This window comes from Herpailurus yagouaroundi, unplaced genomic scaffold (genome assembly GCF_014898765.1).
Source record: "Herpailurus yagouaroundi ecotype Mexico unplaced genomic scaffold, PumYag 140, whole genome shotgun sequence".
NCBI lineage: Eukaryota > Metazoa > Chordata > Mammalia > Carnivora > Felidae > Herpailurus > Herpailurus yagouaroundi.
This window is the reverse complement of record NW_024412395.1, coordinates 24,186,816-24,211,428: the sequence shown is the minus strand read 5'-3', so window position 1 is coordinate 24,211,428 and position 24,613 is coordinate 24,186,816. Positions and strand designations below refer to the sequence as shown.

The 24,613-nt window shown below is 34.8% G+C and overlaps 1 protein-coding gene across 4 annotated transcripts in view; it reads left to right on the top strand.

Moving 5' to 3' along the window:
* The window catches only part of LRP1B (LDL receptor related protein 1B), a 1,898,953-nt gene that overhangs the window by 1,311,387 nt on the left and 562,953 nt on the right, over positions 1-24,613 (top strand). For all 4 annotated transcript variants that reach the window (XM_040474969.1, XM_040474970.1, XM_040474968.1 and 1 more), the window contains exons 30-31: positions 5,460-5,634; positions 6,436-6,530. In XM_040474969.1, the coding sequence (XP_040330903.1) occupies positions 5,460-5,634; positions 6,436-6,530 (270 nt within the window). The remainder of the gene's footprint in view (positions 1-5,459; positions 5,635-6,435; positions 6,531-24,613) is intronic.

The following is a 24,613-nucleotide window of genomic DNA, read 5'->3' as shown; positions in this document are numbered from 1 at the left end:
CAGAGGCTGCACCATTTTACATTCCTACCAACGTTATACAGAAAGGTTCCAATGTCTCTACCTCCTTGTGAATGTTTGGATGTTGTTGTTGTTGTTATAGTAGCCATCCTAATGGGTTTGAGGTGGTTTCTGATTGTGATTTTGATTTGCATTTCCCTAATGGTTAGTGATGTTGAACATCATTTCATGTTCTTCTTGGCCATTTATACATCCTCCCCGGACAAATGACTATTCCATTCCTTTACCCATTTTTTAAATAAAAAATACTTTTGTTATTGTTGACATGTAGATGTAAAGATAATTTTGTTGAGTACAAATTTCAAGTTATTTTCTCTCAACCCTTTGCTGACAGATATTATTCCAACAATTTTTGCATTTTTTTGTTGCTATTGAGAATCTCCATGTTTATCTAACTATCATTCTTTTTTTGGTGTTGTGTCTTTTCTCTCGAGATGCTTTTAACATTTTTTCTCTGTCTTCATGGCACTGTTTTTATTTAGGCCTCTAGAGTCTGTTTTACTTCCTATGGGATCGTGTCTTTTTATCAGCTCAGGGAGGAAAAAAACCCTCAAATATTATCTCTGACCATTTTCTCTAACCTAGCCTATTTCCTCCTTTGCAAAATTTGATTAGATGTGCTAGACTTCATTCTAACCTCCAACTCATTTAATCTTCTTGTTTCTCTGTGTTGGCACTGGATAACTCCTTTAATTTGTCTTGTATCAATTCCTGAATTATATCTAAGCTGCTGGTTAATCCACTTAATAAATTGTTTCTTTTTAATATTACTTTAAAAAATATTTATAAGTTATTTTTTGGTTATCATTTATGTCTTCCAAGGGTATTTTTAAAATAAATTATTGACTTATTATTTCAAAGCATATTTTTTTATTTAAAATATTCCACTCATTTTTCTTTATCTCACACAACAATGTAAAAACAGGTAAGCTCTGGAAGTTTAAACCTATTGTGAAGTTTTCTCTTAATCCTTGCTCTTATGTTTCATTTCTCTGTGTGTGCTTTATTTTTGTGTTCTGATCTATTATGAGAATGAACTCAATCTAGGGAATTCTGAGGGCCTACATTGAGGAATACGTTTTTCTTCCACAGAGGGTTTGAATTTTCTTCTGCTGGAGGGAAAGGGAGTCACAATAAACTGGAAATCAATTAAATTTGATTTGTCCCCCATCCAACCAGACTAGTCATTTGTTGCCCCAGTATAAACTAATGCTTAAAGTTTTTGTTTATTTCTTTTGTTTTGTTTGGGTTAGGTTTGGTTTTGTTGAGTTTTGTTTTCTGTACTTAGAGAAAGAACAGCAAAAATAAGTTTTGTTTTTATTTTTAAATTATTTTCCTTTTTTTTTAAAAAAAAATTAAATCTTTAAAAAGACAGAGAGACAGAAAAAAGGGCAGAGAGAGGGTGATACGGAGAATCCCAAGTAGGCTCCACACTTTGAGCACAGAGCCCAGTACGGGGCTTGAACACAGAAACTGCAAGATCATTACCTGAGCTGAAATCAAGAGTTGGATGTTTAACAAACTGAGCCACCCAGGCTCCCCTCAGTTATTCTCCTTTTTAAGCAAGCAGGGAGATTTATTTTTTTCCTATTCACCTGTATCATTGAGGATGTATACTCTTCTAATATACCTGGTATTTTTCTTGTTTAGCTTTCCTAGTCTTTATGCATTTAAGAACTGATCTGTATTGCACTAAGCAACTAATGATCCGTGAATCTCTGGATTATCACTTGATTTGGTTTCTCAACTTTTTGCCCCTATAGCTGCACCAGCCTCTGTGTTCCCATTTGCCTTTCTCTCTGGTTTTAGCTAACATACAAGTCTGTGTTAGCACTTAGAGACTTTCCTGTCTGTCTTGTGATCTTGATAAATCATTTAAATGGTATAGTTTATCATTTTTCAGAGAATATTATTGCAATAAAAGCTTTTCAAAAAAGGTAAAGGTCCCTCAATATAGAAAATTAAGTCCTCTGTGAAATTTGCTCAGAGGTCTTTGACTTACTTGAAAACAAGAGTTAAGAGTCAAAATAGTATTTTAACATTTTTATCAAGGAAAGAAAACTGTCATTAAACATGGCAGTTTGTATCCCACTCCATCCTTATGGTGAATTTGCCAGGTTGCTCTGAAAAACAAACAGACAAACAAACAAATAGAAAACAGACATGGGTTTAGTAATGGTCAAAAACTACAAAAGTTTTATTTTAGACTTAAAGTTGGTAATTAGAAGCTCTAAATGGTGGGTAGAAAAAAAGGTAAGGATAAAGAATGATGATTAATATTGGCTCAGTATATTTTTGTATATGTACTCCTGAGAATGAACTTGAGGACCTTATCTGATATTTCTAGCTCAGGTCACATATCCTTAAAATTATAGATTATATATATCATGAATTTATTAATCAATTCATTAAAAATATTTATGTTGAAGCAATGTTGTATACATTTGGAGAGCAGCACTATAAAGATATATTAGCAAGGAATCTACCTGCAAGAAATATATATAAGAGTAGTAATATGTCAGCAAATAACCATCACATTAAGTACAAAGGGATTGACCAGATACAGTCCTGTTGTTAGGTAGATAGAGACAAACTTTCTGGCTAGGACATAAAATTGATTAGGTTTTTGTGGTTGAAGGGTGATGTTGTCTGTCTGCTTACTTACTTTTGTGTGAGATTCAGGTAGAGGGAAATGTAATAAGGTATGGATTCCAGGTAATGCCCTATAAGTTCAAAAGGTCAGGATAAGTCTGGAAATCTGAAAACACATCAGTACGACTGAAGTGTAAGGTAATTCCTTAAAAATAGTGGAAAAACAAAGTTGGGAAGGTAGTTATATTCAGATTATACAGGAAGCCAGGCTAAGGAATTTAGACATCACTTTCTGAGTGGTTGAAAGCTACTGAATATCTTTGGGACAAACAAAGGTCATGATGCAGAACTCTCCAGTCAGAAAAATAACCTAGCAGCAACTGAATCATTTGGTTGGATAAGGAAAAAGAATGGATGCTATTGCAATTTTAAAGACAGAAATAGATTTGAGAGGGCATGAACCATAGAACTGACAAGGACTAAATAGGTATTAATAGCTTACATTTGGGGGCGCCTGGGTGGCGCAGTCGGTTAAGCGTCCGACTTCAGCCAGGTCACGATCTCGCGGTCCGGGAGTTGGAGCCCCGCGTCGGGCTCTGGGCTGATGGCTCAGAGCCTGGAGCCTGTTTCCGATTCTGTGTCTCCCTCTCTCTCTGCCCCTCCCCTGTTCATGCTCTGTCTCTCTCTCTCCCAAAAATAAATAAACGTTGAAAAAAAAAATAGCTTACATTTGAATATGCTTTCCAATGTAGGAGTGCAATGTATTCTCTAGACCATATGATTAAGAGTCAATCAGAAATAAATAAAAGGATTTTGAACAGCAGAAACAGCCAAAAAATAAAAACAAAAACCTTTGGAAAACATGTATTTTAGAGAAAATAAAAACATACTGTGTTATTTTTGCCAATACCAAGCAATCCAGAGTAAAAAATGCAGAAAATATTAAGTCCTTGGATTGGCAAAATATCCTTCAACCCTGCATTAAACCGAATAAATAACATCATCTAACGTAATATTCCCAGCAATCCTATGTATTATCTGTAATTAGCCTCATTTTCCTGATAAGAATAGAGGCTGAAATTTAAGTGACTTGATTAAAGACAAAAAATAGGCACCCAACCTAGAACATGAAGCCAGGTGTTCTCATTATAGCCAGACTGTCTCTCAGCAACCAATTAAGTCCAGAGGGTGAAGGAGAAGAAGGAATAAATATCCTGGATGGGGCAAATAAATAAGTATCAGACATGGCATGTTTAGCCTTACAGAGGTGTTGTAGTACTTTTTCTCAAGAAGAGGGATCCAGAGGAGGACAACTAAAAAGAAATTTCTAGTGTTGGATCAAAAAAAAAAAAAAAAAGTTGACATTTGAGATTCACCAACTTACCAGTAAATTCATGATGAAAGGTAACTTGCAGAGGAAAGGTTGTTGATTAGAGGAGAATAAAAACATGGAAGATACCTTCTAAGGGAGCTGTGATTCAAAGTTATTTAGAAATAATAAGAGCATTTTGAGCAGAAAGTAGGGTCTGTCAGGTTTGGAAAGACATACACGGACGCTGGAACCTACCGGGCCAATACTGACAGTATAACAGACCTAGAACCACCAGGTCTCCATGTCCTATTTTGCTCTTTTAAATTTTGAAATAATTGCCAAATTTTACAAATCTGGTGTTGTCACTTGCACATGAAAAATCTAGCGTCGTGGCATCTTTCAACAATGGTAAAATTGGAAGATTTAACAATGTGGAGAGTTCAGCAACAGCTGCTCTGTGGTTCCAGCGGCGCTTGGGTTGGAACCACTGCTCTGGAGCAGTGCCTGGGAGCAAGTTAGAACTTGCCAAATGCCAGGCCCCTTCCCAGACCTACTGCATCAGAATCTTCCTCTTAACAGTCTCCAGGTGTCTTACAAGTTTGAATAACACTAGTCTAAAGAGCTTTGGACATTCAGTATGCTTGAAAATAACAGAACTGTGTAAAATAAAGACAAAACCAAATTAGAGGATTCAAGTGCCACAGATTGGGGACTAAATGGGCCTACTTTATATGTTAATATGTTAAAAAGATTTTCTAGTAAATACCTTAAAAAGCTTTCATAGGATCCATCATTTTTAACACTTGATTTTGATTTGTTTCTAATTAAAGTATACAATTGTATTTAAGCCTAAATTCCATCCTTTTTTTAAAGATGCCTAATTAAATAATCAAGGAATAACAACCCAAATATTCATATAGGCAGTAATGAATTAATTGAAACTTAATTAGGTTTTAGTAATTTCTGTAGAATCCACGTTGGAGGAATATTAAAAGGATTTTGTTTCTTTGCTCATATCTCAGTCCATTTCTGTTAATTATCTATTTTGCAAGATGTTCAACTCTGGTGATCTTGTTTTAGGAAAGTTGAATTGTTTTATTTCATTTCAGGAACAAATTGGCACTTTCAAACGTAAAATAGCCCATTTGTTGACAGCCCACAAGTACTTTCTCCTGACTAGAAAGATGTGCTACCAACTGAAAAAGCTGTTACTCTAATTTGAATTTTGGTCACCTTGGACCATAAGACTGCTGCCTGTGTCTGCTCCTAAGTATTTACTAGTGAATCACTGAGTGTTAGTGTAATTTCAATGCTAATTGTTGCTTCAGGTTTTCAAATGGCTCAGCAGTAAGACATTAGTGATTATTCATGCCTTAAGAAGGGCTGATAAGGGAATGAGATTACAATCTTGTACAATTTTAGCTAACGAATTAAATTGTAAATTAAATTTTCCTGAGACAGAAAATGACTTACTTTGGAAAGTCAAAAAGAATGAGAAACTTCATTCACTTTTAATTTTCTCTTTCCTGTTTTACAGATATTCAGAGTATCAGAGGGTTAGCAGTGGATTGGGTCTCACGTAATTTATATTGGGTTAGCTCTGAATTTGATGAAACACAAATTAATGTGGCACGACTAGATGGCTCTTTGAAAACCTCAATTATCCATGGAATCGATAAGCCACAGTGTCTTGCAGCTCACCCAGTCAGGGGGTAAAGTATGATTATTTTTTGTAAAGGTTTTCAAAAGTTTCACACATTTTTACCTTGATTTTATATAAAAACTGTGTTTAATTCAGAGGAATTATTAGCCATACGGTAAAAAAAGTGAATATGAAAATTGTAAAAGAGATCCCTGCTTAGAGATTTCTGGTATCTGCATAAAATCAGATTTTTATATATTATTATAGCATTTTATTAATTTATGTTTCTAAGGAGTAACAGTTCAGAATAAAAAAAGAAAAAAAGAAGTACAGGGAAAAGTCACTGATTTCATTTCAAATACCAGTTATTAGTAACATATTTACTGCATGCTGATGTTACAGTAACTGCTAAGTAGCTCAAATTCTCCCACCTTCTGGCTAATCATCATATACACATGGAGAGAGCTTGTGTAGGGCTAAAATACTTTCTCCCCAGTGCTTTCAATGGGAATGGCTGAAGTGACTTTGTTTTCTTCTTTGGTATCTGGTTTCTCTAAACCAAGAAGATTCAATCTTAATGAATTACTTTACATAGAAATGATTTACGATAGTCATAGATATTTCAGTTGTGAATGTAGGGGGAAAAAGGAAGTGAGATGATTGTCCTTCAATGACAGGAAAAAGCAGGAGTGATACTTTCTTCTGAGGCACACATGTGTGTTACTGTCGCTAAGTGTCTCACCAATTTGCTAAAAAGAATTCATCCTGAGCCAAGAATTTACGTTGGTACTAACTTTCTTCTTCAGTGTAAGTTTTTGGTCAGCAAGTAGGCCTACATCTAATATTTTTAATGCATATCTCTTAAATTAAGGAAACTCTACTGGACAGATGGAAACACAATTAACATGGCAAACATGGATGGCAGTAATAGCAAGATTCTCTTTCAAAATCAAAAGGAACCAGTTGGTAAGTTTGTTTGCTTTTTTCTTTTTGAATAGTTAGTCACTGCAGTTTTTAATATGGCAAACCTGTACTTATATAATATATCTCTGTTCTAGAGCCTGAAAGGAAATATTACAGATTAATGATATAAATTCAAGAATTTATCACTCTCATTGAATCCATTGGGTCTAGGTGGGTGAAGGAGGAAACACTCTTTTTTTCTAGATAAGAAAGATAACGTATTTTGATATGAGAATTTTTATAGTATCTTAAGTACTGAAGTCACTTAAAGCTTGATGTAATTACTTAATCTCATATTTTCAGTGGTGAATATCTGATACATTGCTGCAGTGGCAATATAATGTACCAAGGCGTCCCTGATCGTCATTGTGTTGTTATTAGTAGTTATAATGATATAAGTATTTACTGTTTAGTTTTCAGCAGTTTTTTATTCACTATGGAGTAGATTGGCTTGGTTTGTTATTCTACCTTTGCTAACCATTTAAATCATTAGATAAAACTCGATCGTGCTGAAAGAAAGCTCTGATGCCTATCCGTAAAACATCTCTTAAAAATTTAACTACGGAGATGCTTTTAGAAGTTAATATGTTACATATGTATGCATAGATAGATTTACATTGTAATGTACATAGTTTTCAAATCCTAATCACACTTTCCTCCTATTTTCCTATATTTCCTCTTAATTTTAAGAGGCAAGGCTTATCACACTGCCTATTTGTCATCTCAAGTATCTTTTTAAAAAAGTCCAGTAATGAACCTGGATTTTGATATCACATTAAATGAGAGTGATAGAATGTAGAAAAGAAAGTCATAATTGCCTTGAATTGAACATAGTGTATTTTTAATTCTGGGGGGAAAGTCAATTCACTATGAAGCTTTTCAGCATTTTTTCTTAGTTTTAGAAATGTGGTAGTATCCTTATTTGAAGGAGCTCATTTTACTACTGGTGATTCGGTAAAGGTGCAGTGTCACCAAGATTTACAATAAATAATTCTTTTCATGTAGTCTATAGACGAAACCTCTGATAGAAAATGATAAAATTAACAACTCTTTTCTTTGGACTGGCTGTTCTAAGATTTGATACACAATTGAAATTCAAGTTAGTGTTAGAAATTAAAGGCAAATTGAAATGCTAATACTTCTGTGTGGAAAATGATAGGACAAAAGAAACATGGGCCTCTACAAGATTAGGACCCATACAAAAGACTTAATTTGGACTCAAGCAATTCAGTTGGTGCTTATCTAGAATGGTGCAGAATATTTAATATGGAAAAGTGAGTATGATGAAAATAGTATGATCAAATAAAATCCTTACATTGTAATGCGGTAGCCACAGGTTACACCAAAATGTTAATTTATATGCTTGTTTCTATAATGGGAAAACCTTATCTTCTTAAATGCTAAATATCCATTCCCCTACTCAAAATAAATTTTTAAAAAACCCTCCCAGCTTACATAAAGAAAGGTTATAAAGAAAAATAGTGTTACTGTTTACACTTATTGTTGTATTTGAAAATCACCTTAAATTAATTCAAAATGATACTTTTAAATTTTAATTTGCCCAAGATACAACAGTTTGACCAAAATAACCCAGAACCTCATTGTGAACCCTACCTTAAATCAGCATTAATGAGTATGGCTTGCAAGTCAGACATTCATTCAATAAGCAGATTTTTATTGAGTATCAGATTTTGTATTAAGACTATTGATAAAAATTTGATACCCTCCTTTTCCTTAAGGGGCACAAGAACCTAAATCACTTTAGATTCCATTAAGTAAATTTAACTCAGTGACCTTCAGCAAAGTACTGTTAGCTTGGTGGTACTTGCTTTCCTCATCTGTAAAATCAAGACAAAATGTCGATTTTATAAAGTTCCCATGAGGACTGAATGAGGAAAATTTATTAAGAGAACATCTGGCCTTTAATACTAGAACCTATCAGGAGTAATAATACAAGGTATGTTGGATCCAATAGAAGAATTTGAATTATTTGATTGCAATATTGAGAGTATAAATGAGTTCAGTGAAGAATAAATATGCAATAGCATCCATTGAAATATTGCAGAGGATTATATGTAGCAAATAGGCCTCTGAGATGAGCAAATTTTTATGCACATGTGAGGAATGTACTCCATATTGTTTTGTTTTACTGCTAATGCTAAGAGGTAAACAAGTGGAAGTAGCTGGATTGTACTCTCAGATCTTCCCAAAATAATCCCTGGGGCAAAAAGACAACTGGGCCCTCATCTTCCTCTTGTAGTTCTTTAAATATATTTTTAATTTTTAATTTTTTAACTTGAGTTATTTATTTTGAGACAGACAGAGAGAGAGGCAGGGAGAAATAGAGAGGGCAAGAGAGAGAGAATCCAAGCAGGCTCAACACTCAGAACAGAGTCTAATGTGGGGCTCAAACTCATGAACCCTGAGACCATGACCTGCACCAAAATCAAGGGTGGGCTACTTAACAGACTGAGACACCCAGGCACCCGTTCCTCTTGTACGTCTTGATGTTTACAAAAATGGTTACTTACAACTTCCTTCTGTAATTTTCTACTTTAGTAAACTAACATGTTAACCAGGTCTCTGCTGTTCTTAATAAGAGACTGTGTTGTCCATTCATAAATGTAACAAATCATTTTCCTTTTTTATGTTCCTGAAATCTGAATGGCAAATGGGCTGGCGAATACTCAGCCCAACATATTCTACTACACTTCTGCCCACAGATACCTTTTTTTTTTTTTTTTTTTTTTTTGATGTACAGAGGAAGAAAATGAGCAGGTGAAATTCTATCCTGCCTCTATTCTCCCTTGATTCCCTCCAATGAGGAATATTTCTGTCTTCGTAGGTCATTAACCATCAGTTAACACTCGCCATCTTTAACTACCACTTCAAATTAAGTGAATTAAATTGTTCAAGGTGTAAGGTACAAGAGGAAGAATGAATTTAAGGAGCTTGGAAACTAGGGACAACTTGTAGTAATTTTCACATTCACATGAAACATTCCTTTTACTGCTTGAGGGATAATATGGTTTTGGAAAAATGTTGTTTTAGGATCATAACAAACAGAGATTTGAATCTCTGACACTTATTAACTCCGTGATTTTAAACATGCTTCTTTCCTTTTTGAAGGCTCAGTTTTATTACCTGTAAGATAGAGATAACAGTGTCTATCTTTTTGAGCTATTTTTAGAGTTAAAGGCTCATAGGCAATATCTTATGTTCCACAAACTACACACTTATATACTCTAAAGAATATACGCTCAAAGAAATACGTACAAGGATATTCAAGGCATCATTGTTTATAACTCTAAAAAATTTGGAAAGGCTTTAAATCTTCATCAGAAGAGGAATAGTAAATAAATGCAGCATATTTATGTGCTGAAATACTGTATACAAATATGAATATGTTTATGTATATATGTATACAAAAAGATGTAATAGATCTTAGAAGCATTGAGTGAGAGAAGTAATTAGCAGAATGATACTTATGCTATGAAATCATTCATAGAAGTTCAAAATGAAACATACAACATTAATAGATATTGCTCCTGGTTGAATATGTTTATAAAACTATGGAAAAAGTAAACTGGAGATAATCCACACCAATTTTATAATAGCAGTTCTCTTTAGGAAGGAACAATAATGACATTCAAAGGGAACTTTCATCTTTTTCAAAAGATACTTTACTGTGTTAATAGAATTTATTTCATATTTCATACAAAGATTCAAATTAAATACAGTAAAATGTTAATAGTGTCCAGTTATGGGGGCACCTGGGTGGCTCAGTTGGTTGAGCATCTGACTCTTGGTTTTGGCTCAGGTCATGATCTCATGGTTCATGAGTTCAACCACACCTCAGGCTCTGTGCTGATGGTTTAGAGCCTACTTGGGATTCTCTCTCTTTCTCTCTCTCTGCCCCTCAAAATAAATAAATAAACTTAAAAAAATAATGTCCAGTTCTAGGTAGTAAATATATGATTGTTCATTAATTTTTCTCTCTTCTGTATTAAATGCTGGCTCTTCAAAATACCACCAAAACAACCCATTGTGTAGACCAAATGAGTTTCTTACTTCACACACTGAGGGAAAACATTAAGTCGTCAATGTCTCAGCAGTGTCTGAGACAGGGAAAAGCAGCACTGAAATAGTAATTGAGATTTTGAAGTCTGGTTTAAGGCAGGTGTCAAATGAAGCCTGATTAGGATCATTGAGTAAAGATCAGTATATAATTTTGAATTGATAGATATGGAAAGAAGAATTTGAGGGAAGATGGGTTAGAGACCAATGTACACAGTGTCATTTGTTGCTTTTTTGCTGGAGTTGATGAGCTGTCCAGGAAGTTCCTGAAATTTGCAGTTATGTTGTTTTCAACTATTACCTTACTGGACAAGAGTTTATTAGAATAGTAAGTTATGACATTAAAGACAGTGGATAGTATGGGCCTCTGGGTGGTTCAGTCAGTTAAGCGTCCGACCTCAGCTCAGGTCATAATCTCACAGTTCATGAGTTCCAGCCCCACATCGGGCTCTGTGCTGACAGCTCCAGCTCAGAGCCTGGAGCCTGCTTTGGATCCTGTGTCTCCCTCTCTCTCTGCCCCCACCCCTGTTTGCACTCTGTCTCTCAAAAATGAGTAAATATTAAAACAAATTTTTTAAAAAATACAGTGGATAGTAAAGCCATGTTAATGTAGACAGTAGCTGTGTTTTAGGTTTTCTCATGTATAAAATTAAGACTTTGTCTCATATGTCCTTTATGGCCTTTCTTCTTACTCATTTAAATATATTAAAGACATCCTTTGTGGGGCGCCTGGGTGGCTCAGTCGGTTAGGTGTCCGACTTCGGCTCAGGTTGTGATCTCACAGCTCATGGGTTCAAGCCCCTCGTCGGGCTCTGTGCTGACACCTCAGAGCTTGGAGCCTGCTTTGGATTCTGTGTCTCCCTCTCTCTTTGCCCCTCCCCTGCTCACACTCTGTGTTTGTCTCTCTCTCAAAAATAAATAAACATTAAAAAAAATTTAAATAAATAACAGTATCCTTTGTAAAGAATTGTGTACACTAATATATTCTTCACTAGCTAATTCTGAAAGATTATCTACAATGGGAGATAGGAGACACTTGTATATCTGTCAGTGTTTCATGAAGGGAAACAGAACCAATAGTGTTAAAGGATTGATAGATGATGAGAGAGAGAGAGAGAGAGAGAGAGAGAGAGAGAGAGAGAGAGATGATAGACAAACATAGATATATAAAGAGATTTATTACAAGGATTTGTCTACTGAGGTTGTGGGAGCTAGCTGAGCAAAGCTGCAATCCTAGGGCAAGATGGAAAGTCTCAGGCAGCAGCTTAAGCTTTAGATCTTTGCCAGAATGTCATCCTCTTTTTCAGAGGAAACTCAGTTCTAATGTTAAGGCCTTTCACTAATTGGATTAAACCCACCTAGATTTTTTAGGATAATATCCTTAACTTAAAGTCAACTGATTGCATATAGTAACCACATCTACAAAATGCTTTTACAGAAAAAATATAGATTAGTGTTTAATTCTATAACTGGCGATGTTAGCCTAGCCAGGTTGACACATTAAACTAACATCACAATTTTTAAACACAAACTTTCTTATATTTTATCCACTGATCTATATGCCTGCAAATATAACAATTGCGTATGTTGATCCAAACATAGATTTCTGTAAATATTTATCTACAATTTAGTAAAAGGTCTCTTAAGCAGAAACGTAAGTGAACAAAATCTAGCTGGCGTTAAATAGCCATGCTTTCTGAATGGAGACTGGGCAAATGACTTTATTATACTGAATTTAACATGTTCAATATAGATTATTAAGGGCACCTCGGTGGTCTATTCGGTGAAGCATCCAACTCTGGATCTCAACTCAGGTCTCGATCTCTGAGTTGTGAGTTCTATCCTCATGTTGGGCTCCATGCTGGGTGTGGAGCCCACTAAAAAAAAAAAAAAAATATATATATATATATATATATATATATATATATTATATGAAGTATGATAACATGTCCTTTTTGAACCTAGGAAGAGAAAAAGAAACATGCTTGAGAATGTTTCAAAAATATCCACATATAAATTAGAAAGAAAGAAAGAAAGAAAGAAAGAAGATAAAAGAAAATGAAAGAAAAACAAATATCTCTACAATAACCTGTCTTTTTAAAATCCTAATTCATATACTAATTGGCTAATTATAATTTGTTATGCTAAGCACTGTGGATGACACAAAAATAACTCTTTATGTAATAGTTGCTTTGTAACAATGATATACTTATTAATGAGAAAGAGGGTCAGGAACATGGGGTAAGGGTTCATATGCTGGTCTGTATGTATGTGGGCATCTTGAAGAAAAAGGAAAAGAAAGTGTTCTCCCAGAGTGCCAGTTACTGGGAAACAAGGCAAGCAAGGGTGATACCAATCTTTTCCTCATGGAGTTTACTATCTAAAAGGAATTACAGTATGACTAAACGTTATCTACTCCAGCCATATTTTCCTTCTCTGCTTCTCTCAACTTGTCAAGCTCTTTCCCCCAACAGTATATTTTAGCAATGTATTCCTTTGCCCAGAAATGTCTCCCATCTCAGTTGTCTGCCTATCTGTCAGACTTCAACTTAAAGATTATTTCCTCAAAGAGGTTTTCCCTGACCTCCCTTGACAAAGCCAAAGTCTCTTAAAATAGACACTTTTAGCACCACATTTTCATCGTTTAGTCTTGTCATTATTTTAGATTTCCATTTGTTTGTTGAATATTTGATTACTGCTTACCAACTAGAAAGGAAACTATAAAATTAGTGAAAATATTTGCTCTTTTTTTTTATCAGTGTGTCCACAACTCATAACTCAATGCTGGCACATTGTAAGTATATCTTCAAAAAATATTTGTTGAATGAAGTGACCACTATTTCCCATCCAATAGCAACAGGCTCTTACATGATTAAGTAAATCCGAGATTTATTTGTGTATCTTCGTTGAATAAAATTACTTTGTGAAAAAGTGTATATTTGGTGACCTGGATATCAATCATGTTGCATTGCATTCAATTATCTGAAGAGTAGCAAACATTTATATTTATGTCATAATTTTCTCAAAGTTTGGAGTGCAAAAATTATGTTAGTGGAGTTGCTTATAAATCAATGCATGGTTAGCTAAAGAGGAAAAATTGGAACTCTTTGGTTTCTAAATTGGCTTTCCCATACGTTCCTTTTATTCTTTCTCCTCTCTCTCCTGTCCAACCCTGTAACCATTTGGCTTTCCTTAGCACCTCAGAGCTTTCTCATAGAAAGAAAGAATAGGACAAAAAAGACTTGGTTATCTACATATCGACAAATCCTCTTAGTACTGGGTATAAAAGTAAAACTAAATTCTTTTTCAATAATACCTTATTCATTCTGACCATGTCATTGTAATTTTTGATCTATCCCAATAGGCTAGAGAAACTGTTATCTGTAAATTAACTATAAAAAATATCCTCTAAAGTCCTGTCTTTAGAGCAGGAAATCCCTGTCTTTATTCAGTCACGTCAAATTCTTTATTTGTGAGGGGTTGGGCCAGTTAAGATGATGCTGTTTTCAAGGAGTATTAGAGGTGCTTATTAAAATAGGTTAAAAATTAGAAAAAAAAAATAAGATAGGTTAAAATTATGTTGCATAATAACTGTTTTTTTTAATTAGTGTTTTTCCTGCGTGCTTGAAACATTGTCTTAAAATATATTCAATAACATATTGTTAACTACTTGACACAGAATCTGAAGCATTTCAGATTGTTGTGTTTTCTCTTTTAAAAATTATTATTTTTGCTGTTATTTATTTATTTTTTCTCTCTCTGGAGAGTTTATTTATTTATTTTTTAATGTTTATTTATAGGGGGGTAGGGGCAGAGAGAGAAGGACAGAGAATCCCAAGCATGATTGGGACTGTCAGCGCAGAGCCTGATGCAGAACTGATTCCATGTACCGTGAGATCATGACCTAAGCCAAAATCAAGAGTCAGAAGCTTAACTGACTGAGCCCAACCAGGCACCCCTTCTGTGCACAGTTTAGAGCTGTGATGAAAATAAGTTCATAATTTTTTGTGTTTTTTGTTTTTTGTTGTGTATATAGATTTTAATTGCTGTTTACTGCAGCATTGTAGTTGGTACACAGGGTGCAAGAGGACCTGCCTGGCTCCAGGAGTCCCAAACAGACCAGGCTTGACCACTCAGCACTGACAAAATCCAAAGGCAGAGAAAAGAGTGATGGTGAAATAAGATAGGAATTTATTTCGGAGAGATTAACACCAGGAAGGCAGTGGACTAGTGTCTCAAAGACTGCCCCCAAAGTGCTGAAAATACTTATAGACTTATTTCAGGAAAGTATGGGTGGGGCAAAGGTGGGGGGATAGGAGCAGGTAGGAAGTGAAATTCAAATTGATCAGCATCTTGGAGTCACTCTTCAGCAGGCTTTGCTGGCTCAGGATAGTCCTTATTGCTTGAGGGGGTAGTTTTGGTTCCCATCAGGGAATGCTTTACCCTCATGGTCTTCCACATGAGCCAAGGAACAAAGTGGAAAGTAGAAAGTTTGAGGTAAAAAATGGAGGCATCTAAATCCCTCTGTCAGCATCAAGGTTACATCTCATAAGGAAACACTGGTATAGAAGAATCTTTGGAATACTCCCAAGAATTCATGCCAACATAATCCCACCTTATAAGATTCTCTTAGAACTATTGCCCTGAGATGAATTCAAAAATGGAATTTTCCAGTGCCATGAGTGGACACATGAGTAAGTGTAAAAAATAAATACAAACCTATTCTTCTTGGTGTACTTGATTGCCATACCCGTGAAATACATATGCTTAGGGATATTTAGTACTTTGTTGTTTACTTATTGAACTTCACTGCTATTTTGCACTTCAGGAAATTATTTTAATCATTTTTTCATGACAAGTCTGTATGGGCAATCTCTGGCTTAAATTCCTGCTCACTGCCTTCTCTAAACCATTTCCAAGCAGAAAATTAGGTGATTAGGAAACAAGGAGCTACTGTTTAGTTGATTTTCTCCTCAGGCATATGGATTATCAAATTATAAATTATTTTTCCCAGAACATAAGGAGAAAACACAACATTCCGTGTGGTGTGGCTGGGAAGTATCAACTCAAAACAATAATTATCTGTCATCCATTATGGAACCTGTATTTTCAGGAAGCCATACCTTTGTGTTTGCATGTACTTAGCCTAGGATGTGTGATAGAGTAGAACCATTATCACTTTGGCGACAAAAATAACATAATTACAGTGACTACTTTTTAAGCACTTTGAATATGTCAAGCACTTATAAAATGCTTTGCATTAATCATGTCACGGTAATCATTTCTGGAAGGGTTTCTTATCCTCCTTTTACAGATTCAGAAAGTGAGGATTGTTGAAAGAAGTCAGTTGCCTGTGATGGATAGTAGAGTGGGATTCAAATCCAAGTTTATCTGCTTCGAAAGCCGTATTAAATCTTAACCATTATGCTTTGCCCAGAGAGGCTGATTTCATATAGTAATTACCTGACCTCAAGCTAAGATCAGGGAATAAACCTGGTACTCTTTCAAGCATGGCAAGTAGGGGAAAAAAAATCAGAACTTGGGTACTCCTGAGAAACGTGGGCCCAATTAGGACGCAGCAGTCAGGTTTTCTAAGCAGCCTGGAAACACATGAAGCAATTTCACCTCTGTGCGAATTGTACCTTGCAATTAATTATTTCTGAATCTTTAAATGCTACTTTTACACAGCAACGTTGCTGATATACTAGGATTTCTAATTTGTGAAATTGTTTTTATGTTGTAATTCACTGGATTTCCCTTACTTGTTGGTGGTTAAATCCATGTGTGTGACATACTTGAAATAGAAGTATGTCATAATCTTATCAAAACACCCAATTTGGCATTTCAGGACTGTGTATCACTGAAGACTAAGCAATTGCAGCCTTCAGGCAGTTTGGGCTGAATAATTTTGTTTCTGTTAAATACAAATCAACATTCCAGTTATCCATTGTTGAACTAAATATTCTCAATTAAGATTTATTGCTCTGTCTTGGATACATTAAGTGCTTAGAGCAGTTTGCATAACAAAAGATTTTAATTTACTACTTAAAGCCATTTCCATGTTTAAAATGTTTACATATTATGAATTTTATCCCTTAAGCCTCATATAAAGCAACTTGGCTTGTCAATCAGCATTATTCTTCATGGCTTATTCGAATCTAGTGTACTGTATATTTTATCTTCTTGATATTTTCTCTTCATTTTCTATGTAATCTCAACCAAAAGTCACTTGTTTACTCAACCCTAAAGTACATCTTTTTGAAACCTATTTTTTTGTTATTATTTAATCATTCCAACCTATATGCTGTATAACGTGAATTTTGAAGTATATTCATGGATAACATTCACAAGCACTTTTTATCACATCAAAATAATTCAGGGGACCTCACTTTTTAAAAATAAAGTTAAATTTATGTTGGTGGGTGGCTCAGTCGGTTAAGTGTTCGACTTTGGCTCATGCCATGTTCTCGTGGTCCATGAGTTCAAGCCCTCCCTACGTCTGGCTCTGTGCTGACAGCTCAGAGCCTGGAGCCTGCTTTGGATTCTGTGTCTTCCTCTCTCTCTGCCTCTCCCCTGCTCATGCTCTGTCTCTGTCTCTCTGTCTTTCTCTCTCTCTCTCTCTCTCAAAAATAAACATTAAAAAAATATAACTTTGGTATATATTTCCTTGCTTGATATAATGCAGTTATGTTTTTTAAATATATTTATACTCGGCACACTCACTTTTATTATGTATGAAGCATGATCAATATTATCTCACAAAATAGTTTACAAAAAAAGGACAGAGAAACTAACAAATGGGTATTAAAATTACACGTTAATATACAGACAAATAATTTAAATTTACATTTTTTTCACCTGATCATTTTCTTATTCTTTCAAATGATATTAAGTATAAAAAAAAAGGTTGTTATAAAAGGTTATGAAGTATATAGTAGGTGCCAGACCTGAAAATAAAACCTGGTATACATTATCAATAACGTCATAGTCCAGTGAAGTAAAAAAGACAGAAATAATTACAAACCATTTGATGCAGTGTTGTTCCTGGGTACTATTTCCAGACACCATAAAGGTAAGTAGACACTGTGAAAATAGAGGGAACAACTAATTTTGTGTGAGGAAGAAAAACAGAGAATAGTACCCAAATTAGTAATATTTGAAATTTCAACTGATCTTGAAGAAAAAATATAGTTCCGTTTTTAAGAAAGTGACAAAGGAGAAGAAACTGATCTCATTCCTAGTAGAAAGGAAAAATAAACATAAAAGGTACAAACATGTGAAGTGTCTAAAAAACTGAATTTTTCTGCGTGTCTACAGAAAAAAATCTAATGCAAGGGAATGTTTAGGATTATATTGACAGGAACTGTAATTTAAAAATGTTCAAATGGCACAATCCAGTGCTTTTTTTTTTTTTAATTTTTTTTTCTACGTTTATTTTTATTTTTGGGACCCAGAGAGACAGAGCATGAACGGGGGAGGGGCAGAGAGAGAGGGAGACACAGAATCGGAAACAGGCTCCAGGCTCCGAGCCATCAGCCCAGAGCCCGACGCGGGGCTCGAACTCCCGGACCGCGAGATCGTGACCTGGCTGAAGTCGGACGCTTAACCGACTGCGCCACCCAGGCGCCCCACAATCCAGTGCTTTTAAAATATTTTGTTCTATTTTACCTATCAAGCTATAAAATATAGTTTTGGTGCATTATAAAACTATAGGTATTAAAGCTTTTAAAATGTTTTTTGAAAGCAAAACACTTCTCAGGAAATAGCCTGTCACTGCGCCTGATTTTGCTTCCACTTTTGCACGTGTTTTTTTCACAAGGCACATACTTTTTGCTGATCATCAAAAGTTTGAAATACAGGATAAATTGTCCAAGGTAAAATGACTAATGTGACAGAGGATGGGGGAGATGCTGATATCTTAGCTCTGTGCGATAAGCAACAAAAAAGTAATTAATGTAGTTCTGTAACTCTATTCGTTGTCAGTGACTTCTTAAAGCAGAGTGGATGGAGAGCGATGATTTCAAGAAAGAATTTAGATCCAGTTAAGATCCTGGCAGTATAGACATGTGCAATAGAGGAAAGAACAAACGTTTTTCTTACCTCTTGCTGGCTAGGGACCTGGAAATTAGATTGACACAATGACAAACTGCCCAGAGAAAAACAGTTTATTAAACAGAGTAGCACACATGCAGGCAAGAAACCTCGCTGATCAGGAACTCAAAGGAGGGGTTAGAAGTTGGGCTTATATAGCATCTTAACAAACAACAGCAAATTTGTAGAATAATATCAAAACAAAGGAAAAGGGATTTAGACTTGCAAGGGAGGCAAACTGTGGGAAGGTAACTACCTGAAGGACACTAATGGAAGATAAAGATTGTTTTAGTAAGGCTTGTTTTCTAGATTCCTCTCCATGCCATCCCTGGGCTGTTCAGAGTCTAGACTAGTCTCTGGTGATTAAGAGGCTAAGACTGCTTTTAGCAAAAAATGAGGGCAAAGAGCTTTTATTTTTTTGTCTTCTGTTTCTCAGTTCTTCAAGTCAAAGTAATTCTTAAGCCAAAGTGGCTTGTTTTGGAGTGGCATATTTCGATCCCTTACATACTCAACTTTTTGTTGAATAATATTGAAAAAATATTGAACGTTTGTTGAAACATGCTTTTCTTAATTAAAAAAAATACATTGAGATAATTTTAGATTCCCATGAAGTTATAAAAAACAATACAGAGAGTTTGCACATATTCTTTATCTAATTTTCCCCATTGGAACATAATGTAAAACCACAATAAAATATTACCACCCAGGTACTAACTAACCTTAATGAAGTCCATTAATATTCAGATTTCATGTTTTATTTGTATTTGTGTGTTTAATTTTAGATTGAATTGTATCACACATGTAGGTTTCTATATCCAGCACCACCTTCAAGGTACTGAATAAAATGAATCAGATTCTGTGGATAAGTGGGGAAAAAAAAGAATTAAAAAAATGCCGAAAAATTCCAACACCACAATGACCCTACCTATTGCCCTTTTATAACCACACCTACTCTCTCCTGCCTACCACCCCCTTTCCCTTTTCTCCATACACCATCTAAAATGTTCCATTTTTAAAATGTTCTGTTTTTAAAATGCTATAGGAATACAATCATACAGTATATAACCTATTGGATTGGCTGTTTTCCACTCAGCATTTTTCCCTGGAGAGTCATTGAAATTTCATGTATCAATACTTTTCTTCATCTTATTGCTGAGTGGTATGCCACGGTATATAAATACCATGGTTGACTTAAGCATTCTCCTATTAAAGGAGATGGGATGATCCAAATTTTGACTACTGCAAATAAAGCTGCTACAAACATTCATGTGTAAGTTTTTGTGTGAACACAAGTTTTTATTTCTCTGGAATAAATTCCCAGGAGTGAAATTGCTGGGTCCAACGGAAATAGTATGTTTAGTTTTGTAAGAAACTGCCCAGCTGTTTTCCAGAGAGACTGTACTGTTTTTCATTGCCACCTATAATGTATTAGTTATCCAGTTTTTCTCTGTATCCTTGTCAGCATTTAGTGTTGTCACTATTTTTATTTTAGCCATTCTTACAGATGTGTACTGCTTTATCATTGTCATTTTAATTTGCATTTTCTTTTGATGTTGAACATCTTTTTCATGTGCTTACTTGACATTTGTATATCTTGTAATGTGAGATGTCTGTTCACTTTCTGTGCTCATTTGTTTGTTGGGTTTTTTTTTTTTTTTTGAGTTTTGAGTGCATTTTTGTTGACACTAGCCTTTTGTTCATTTGTTGTGTGTTTTCGGTGGTCAGTTTCTACAACTATCACAATTCCAGACACAGAAGGATTTGTGTTCTATTATCTGATATGTGGATTGCAAATATTTTCTCCCAGACGGAAGCATGTCTTAATTGGTCTTCACAGACCAACTAGAACAATAGTTTCTAACTTTGATAGACCTGCATAATTGAGAGAATGCTGTAATATGAATGAAGTGTACAGTCTAAGTATTTCTCACATTAAACCTTCTCAAAACTATCAGTTGTGGGGATTACTGAAGAAATGGTTGCAAATTTTAGAATAAGACTTTAGCTTGAAAAGGAGATACACAAACTTGTAGTACTAATAAATAGCTAGCATTTATTGAGTGCTTTCTATGTGCTAGACACTATATTATTATTGTTATTATTACATCTTCACAATGGTGTAGTGAGGGTGTAGCCAGGTGAAGGCTGACTAGTCTTTTCTCAGACGAACCCAGAGATGAATAGACAAGGTGATTGAAAGGTGATACCTTATATTTATATTTACTTCAGAGAGAAGCAGGGATGGAGCACAAAGAATGCTTGGGTTTCCTCAGTATATTTATTCTAGCATTTACAAAATCTAAGCATTCTGAAGAGGGATAAAGTATTTTTTGAGATAGGCTAATAGTGAATAGGCAATTAACCCCATTCCACTTCCCCATGGAACAACTATGCTCCTTTGGAGCTAAAAATTCAATGTTTTAGAAATAGTTTTGCCCCCCAGAAAAATCATGCCACTTCTGGTTAACTCTGAAAGGATTTCCATTTTGGAGTATTCAGAACATTATAGTTCTTCTACAGGTATAATAAGGATATAATTTTATGATTTTTTTTTCATTTGTTGTGTATTTTCAATATTACAACTACCACAGTCCTAGATGCAGAAGGAGTGTGTGTTCTATTGTCTGAAGGTAATGCTACAGGAGAATATTTAGACGATTTCAATGTTATTTTTTATACATGTCTAGAGTATTTAAAGTTAATCATCTGGGTTTTAATATCTATAGTATGTGTTCTTCCCCATGTATATCTTTAATGTTCTTCTGTCCCCAAAGATCTCCGCATAATACACTTTCCAGCAGTATTTTAAAGGCCTCATTAAACTTATTAAGTATTCAATTTTGAAGGTTTTTAAAAACAGGCATTTTTTTTTAACTTAGAGAGAAAGGGAGAGAGAGAATCCCAAGCAGGCTCCATATTGTCAGCAAAGAGCCCAATGGGGGGATGAATCTTACGAACCACAAGATCATGACCTGAGGTGAAGTCAGAAGTCATATGCTTAACCAACAGAGCCACCCAGGCACCCCCACAATAGGCAATTTTGAAAAGGAACTTCTTAATCCTAAAATCAACTAAAGAGATTTTTAAAAAAATACTGATTTCTGTGACCAACTCAAACCAATTAAAATTTCTGGGAGTGAGGCCTAGGTATCAGTATTTTTAATAGTTTTCCAGATAATTGTAATGCATAACCAGGGGCTGAAAATTTTGAAATGAAATTTAGTAAGTGTTAGAAAAATATTAGAAAATTGCCATCTCTAGAAGGCCTTAATTTTAAAAATTCCTTATTCTATATATTTGCATTTTTGTTTTAACTCCATATTGCATAGTACATTGACTTAATTTGAGTCATTTAAAAAAGAAATGAGACATGTAAAGTGAACTTTCCAGTTTTAATTGTAACAAAACTGAAAACTTAATGAACTTAATGTTTTTAATAATTATGGAAAATAATTAGGTGATATTTTTCTAAAAATATGTAGTTGTTTCTTATATCAACATATTTCTATTGGAAATGTATTTTGGCAAATTGTTATCCCAATTAAAAAATAAGCTGGGCTATTTTAGTCATAATGTTGAACTAATACCTTAAGGGAAATCTTTGGCTTCAAATAGGGTGAGAATGAAAGCATATGAATTAACCCTGCATTTTTACAATAATAGGAAAGATAGATAAAAAAGATAGATTCTTTTTTTCATAGGTTTTTCAGTTTAAATGATGACTTTTCTTCCTTTGACATACCTTATTATTATTGAATCTAGGTTTCCTCTTTTGATTACCAAACCCAGGTGATTTTAAAAATAATTATGTCTAACAAAAATAAGTCTATATTAGTAGTGGTATATTCTTCAGAAAGATCCGGCAGTCCTTTTGAGGATTTTTTTTATAACAGTCACCCATTCTGAGAACATTGTAGTGCAAACACAATCCTATTTCTTTGCATAGGTTTTAGGATACTTTTATGAACGTGCTCATATTTGATCTGCTTTCTCATGGCTATTGATTTAGCATTCTAAAATCACTGAGTAGTTTCCCCTGCATCAAAACACTATCAGTTTACTGCTCAGTGATTCATCTTTTGAAATAGTGCAAAAGAGACCTGATTCAAAACTTATTCCAATAAGTGGACACTAATTAATTCTTCCATGTTATTAAGACCTGAATGTATGATAGTAACAAAATAAAAAAGCTTATTCTGTGAAACAATTTACGTTAATAAATTTATAAATATGTACTTCCAAAATATGCATATATCTATGAATTTAAAACATATATCACCAATTTCTTGAATTCATAATAGGATTTTAAAGATATTTCAATTCTGTTTTATAAACCTGGGAATAAACATGCTCAAGAACAGTCAGAGGTTAAACTAATACATTTAATAGAAGACAAGATGTACGTAGGTGACTAGGTGATCTATCACATGAATATGTATGTTAATATAGGAACTTAGGGGCGCCTGGGTGGCGCAGTCGGTTAAGCGTCTGACTTCAGCCAGGTCACGATCTCGCGGTCCGGGAGTTCGAGCCCCGTGTCAGGCTCTGGGCTGATGGCTCAGAGCCTGGAGCCTGTTTCCGATTCTGTGTCTCCCTCTCTCTCGGCCCCTCCCCCGTTCATGCTCTGTCTCTCTCTGTCCCAAAAATAAATAAACGTTGAAAAAAAAAATTAAAAAAAAATATAGGAACTTCATTACTTTTTTTCCTATAAATCTTAAAATGATTAATCTTAAACTATTCCATCTCAATATCAATGTGAAAACTTAAGCCATGCCAGGTGGCCTACTGGAGCACTTCCTTCCCTTCTTCCCTGTTGTCATAGCATCCAGCCATGAGTAGTATATTACAAAATTCTTTTGTAGAGATAATTCTTTTGTAGAGATAAGTTGTCCTTGGAGACAACTTATAATTTTAATAATGGAATTAATTAAACAACCCATTCATGTGTTCAACGTCTATAAATTTTCTTCTCTGCTCTAGCTACTATGCTAGGTATTAAAGATCAAAGCTCACTACCAAACAGCCTCTTTTCTTTCAGCAAACTCCATAAACAAAGATGTTGAGTAGTAAACTCTGGGTAATTCTGACCTCAACAATGTAATTTTCCTGCTCTGTATAATAATTAGTTTACACATCACAAGTTAGAATCTAGAAATTCCTGGGTGTAGGGTGGATGAGAAAGTTCTGACATTTGGTTTAATTTGGAGTTGGGCACCTTTGGTACTAATGCACCGTTTCCTTCAAGAAAAAAAAAGTATTGAGGAAACTTAGATAAATACAATCCCTTAAGTAAGGCCAAAAAGTATTGTTTTTAAAAATCAAGGTAAAGAAAATATAATAGATTAGTCTATTGAAGCCAGGAGTGAAGTTAGTAGTGTAAATGCAATGCAATTGCTGCAGATGGGTCACAAATATGACTCTTCAGGTTCTTTGCAGACAAAACAAAGAGAGAAATATGATCAGTTACATTTTATATTTTCCACTATAGCTTTTTCTGGGACTGAACCCTGAAAGAAATTTCTCCCATGGGTTCTTGTATAAAAGGTCACTATGTGGTATATTATTTTAGACACTATATCCTGGGAAGTGCAACAGTGGTTTTCCTATGGCTACTTCTTATAGCATCCTTCATTTAAATCAAGAGCACAATGCCAGAGCTCAATTCAGCAGCAGATTAAGTGAGAGACAAAAATCCAATGATCTAAAAATGTGGATAGCTCTCCGATTGTTTACCTTGATTAAAAGGTAATATTTGGGGGAGAGGGAAGATGGCGGCGTAGGAGGACAATGGGCTCACCGCGCGTCCTGCTGATCACTTAGATTCCACCTACACCTGCCTAAATAACCCAGAAAACCGCCAGAGGATTAGCAGAACGGAGTCGCCGGAGCCAAGCGCAGACGAGAGGCCCACGGAAGAG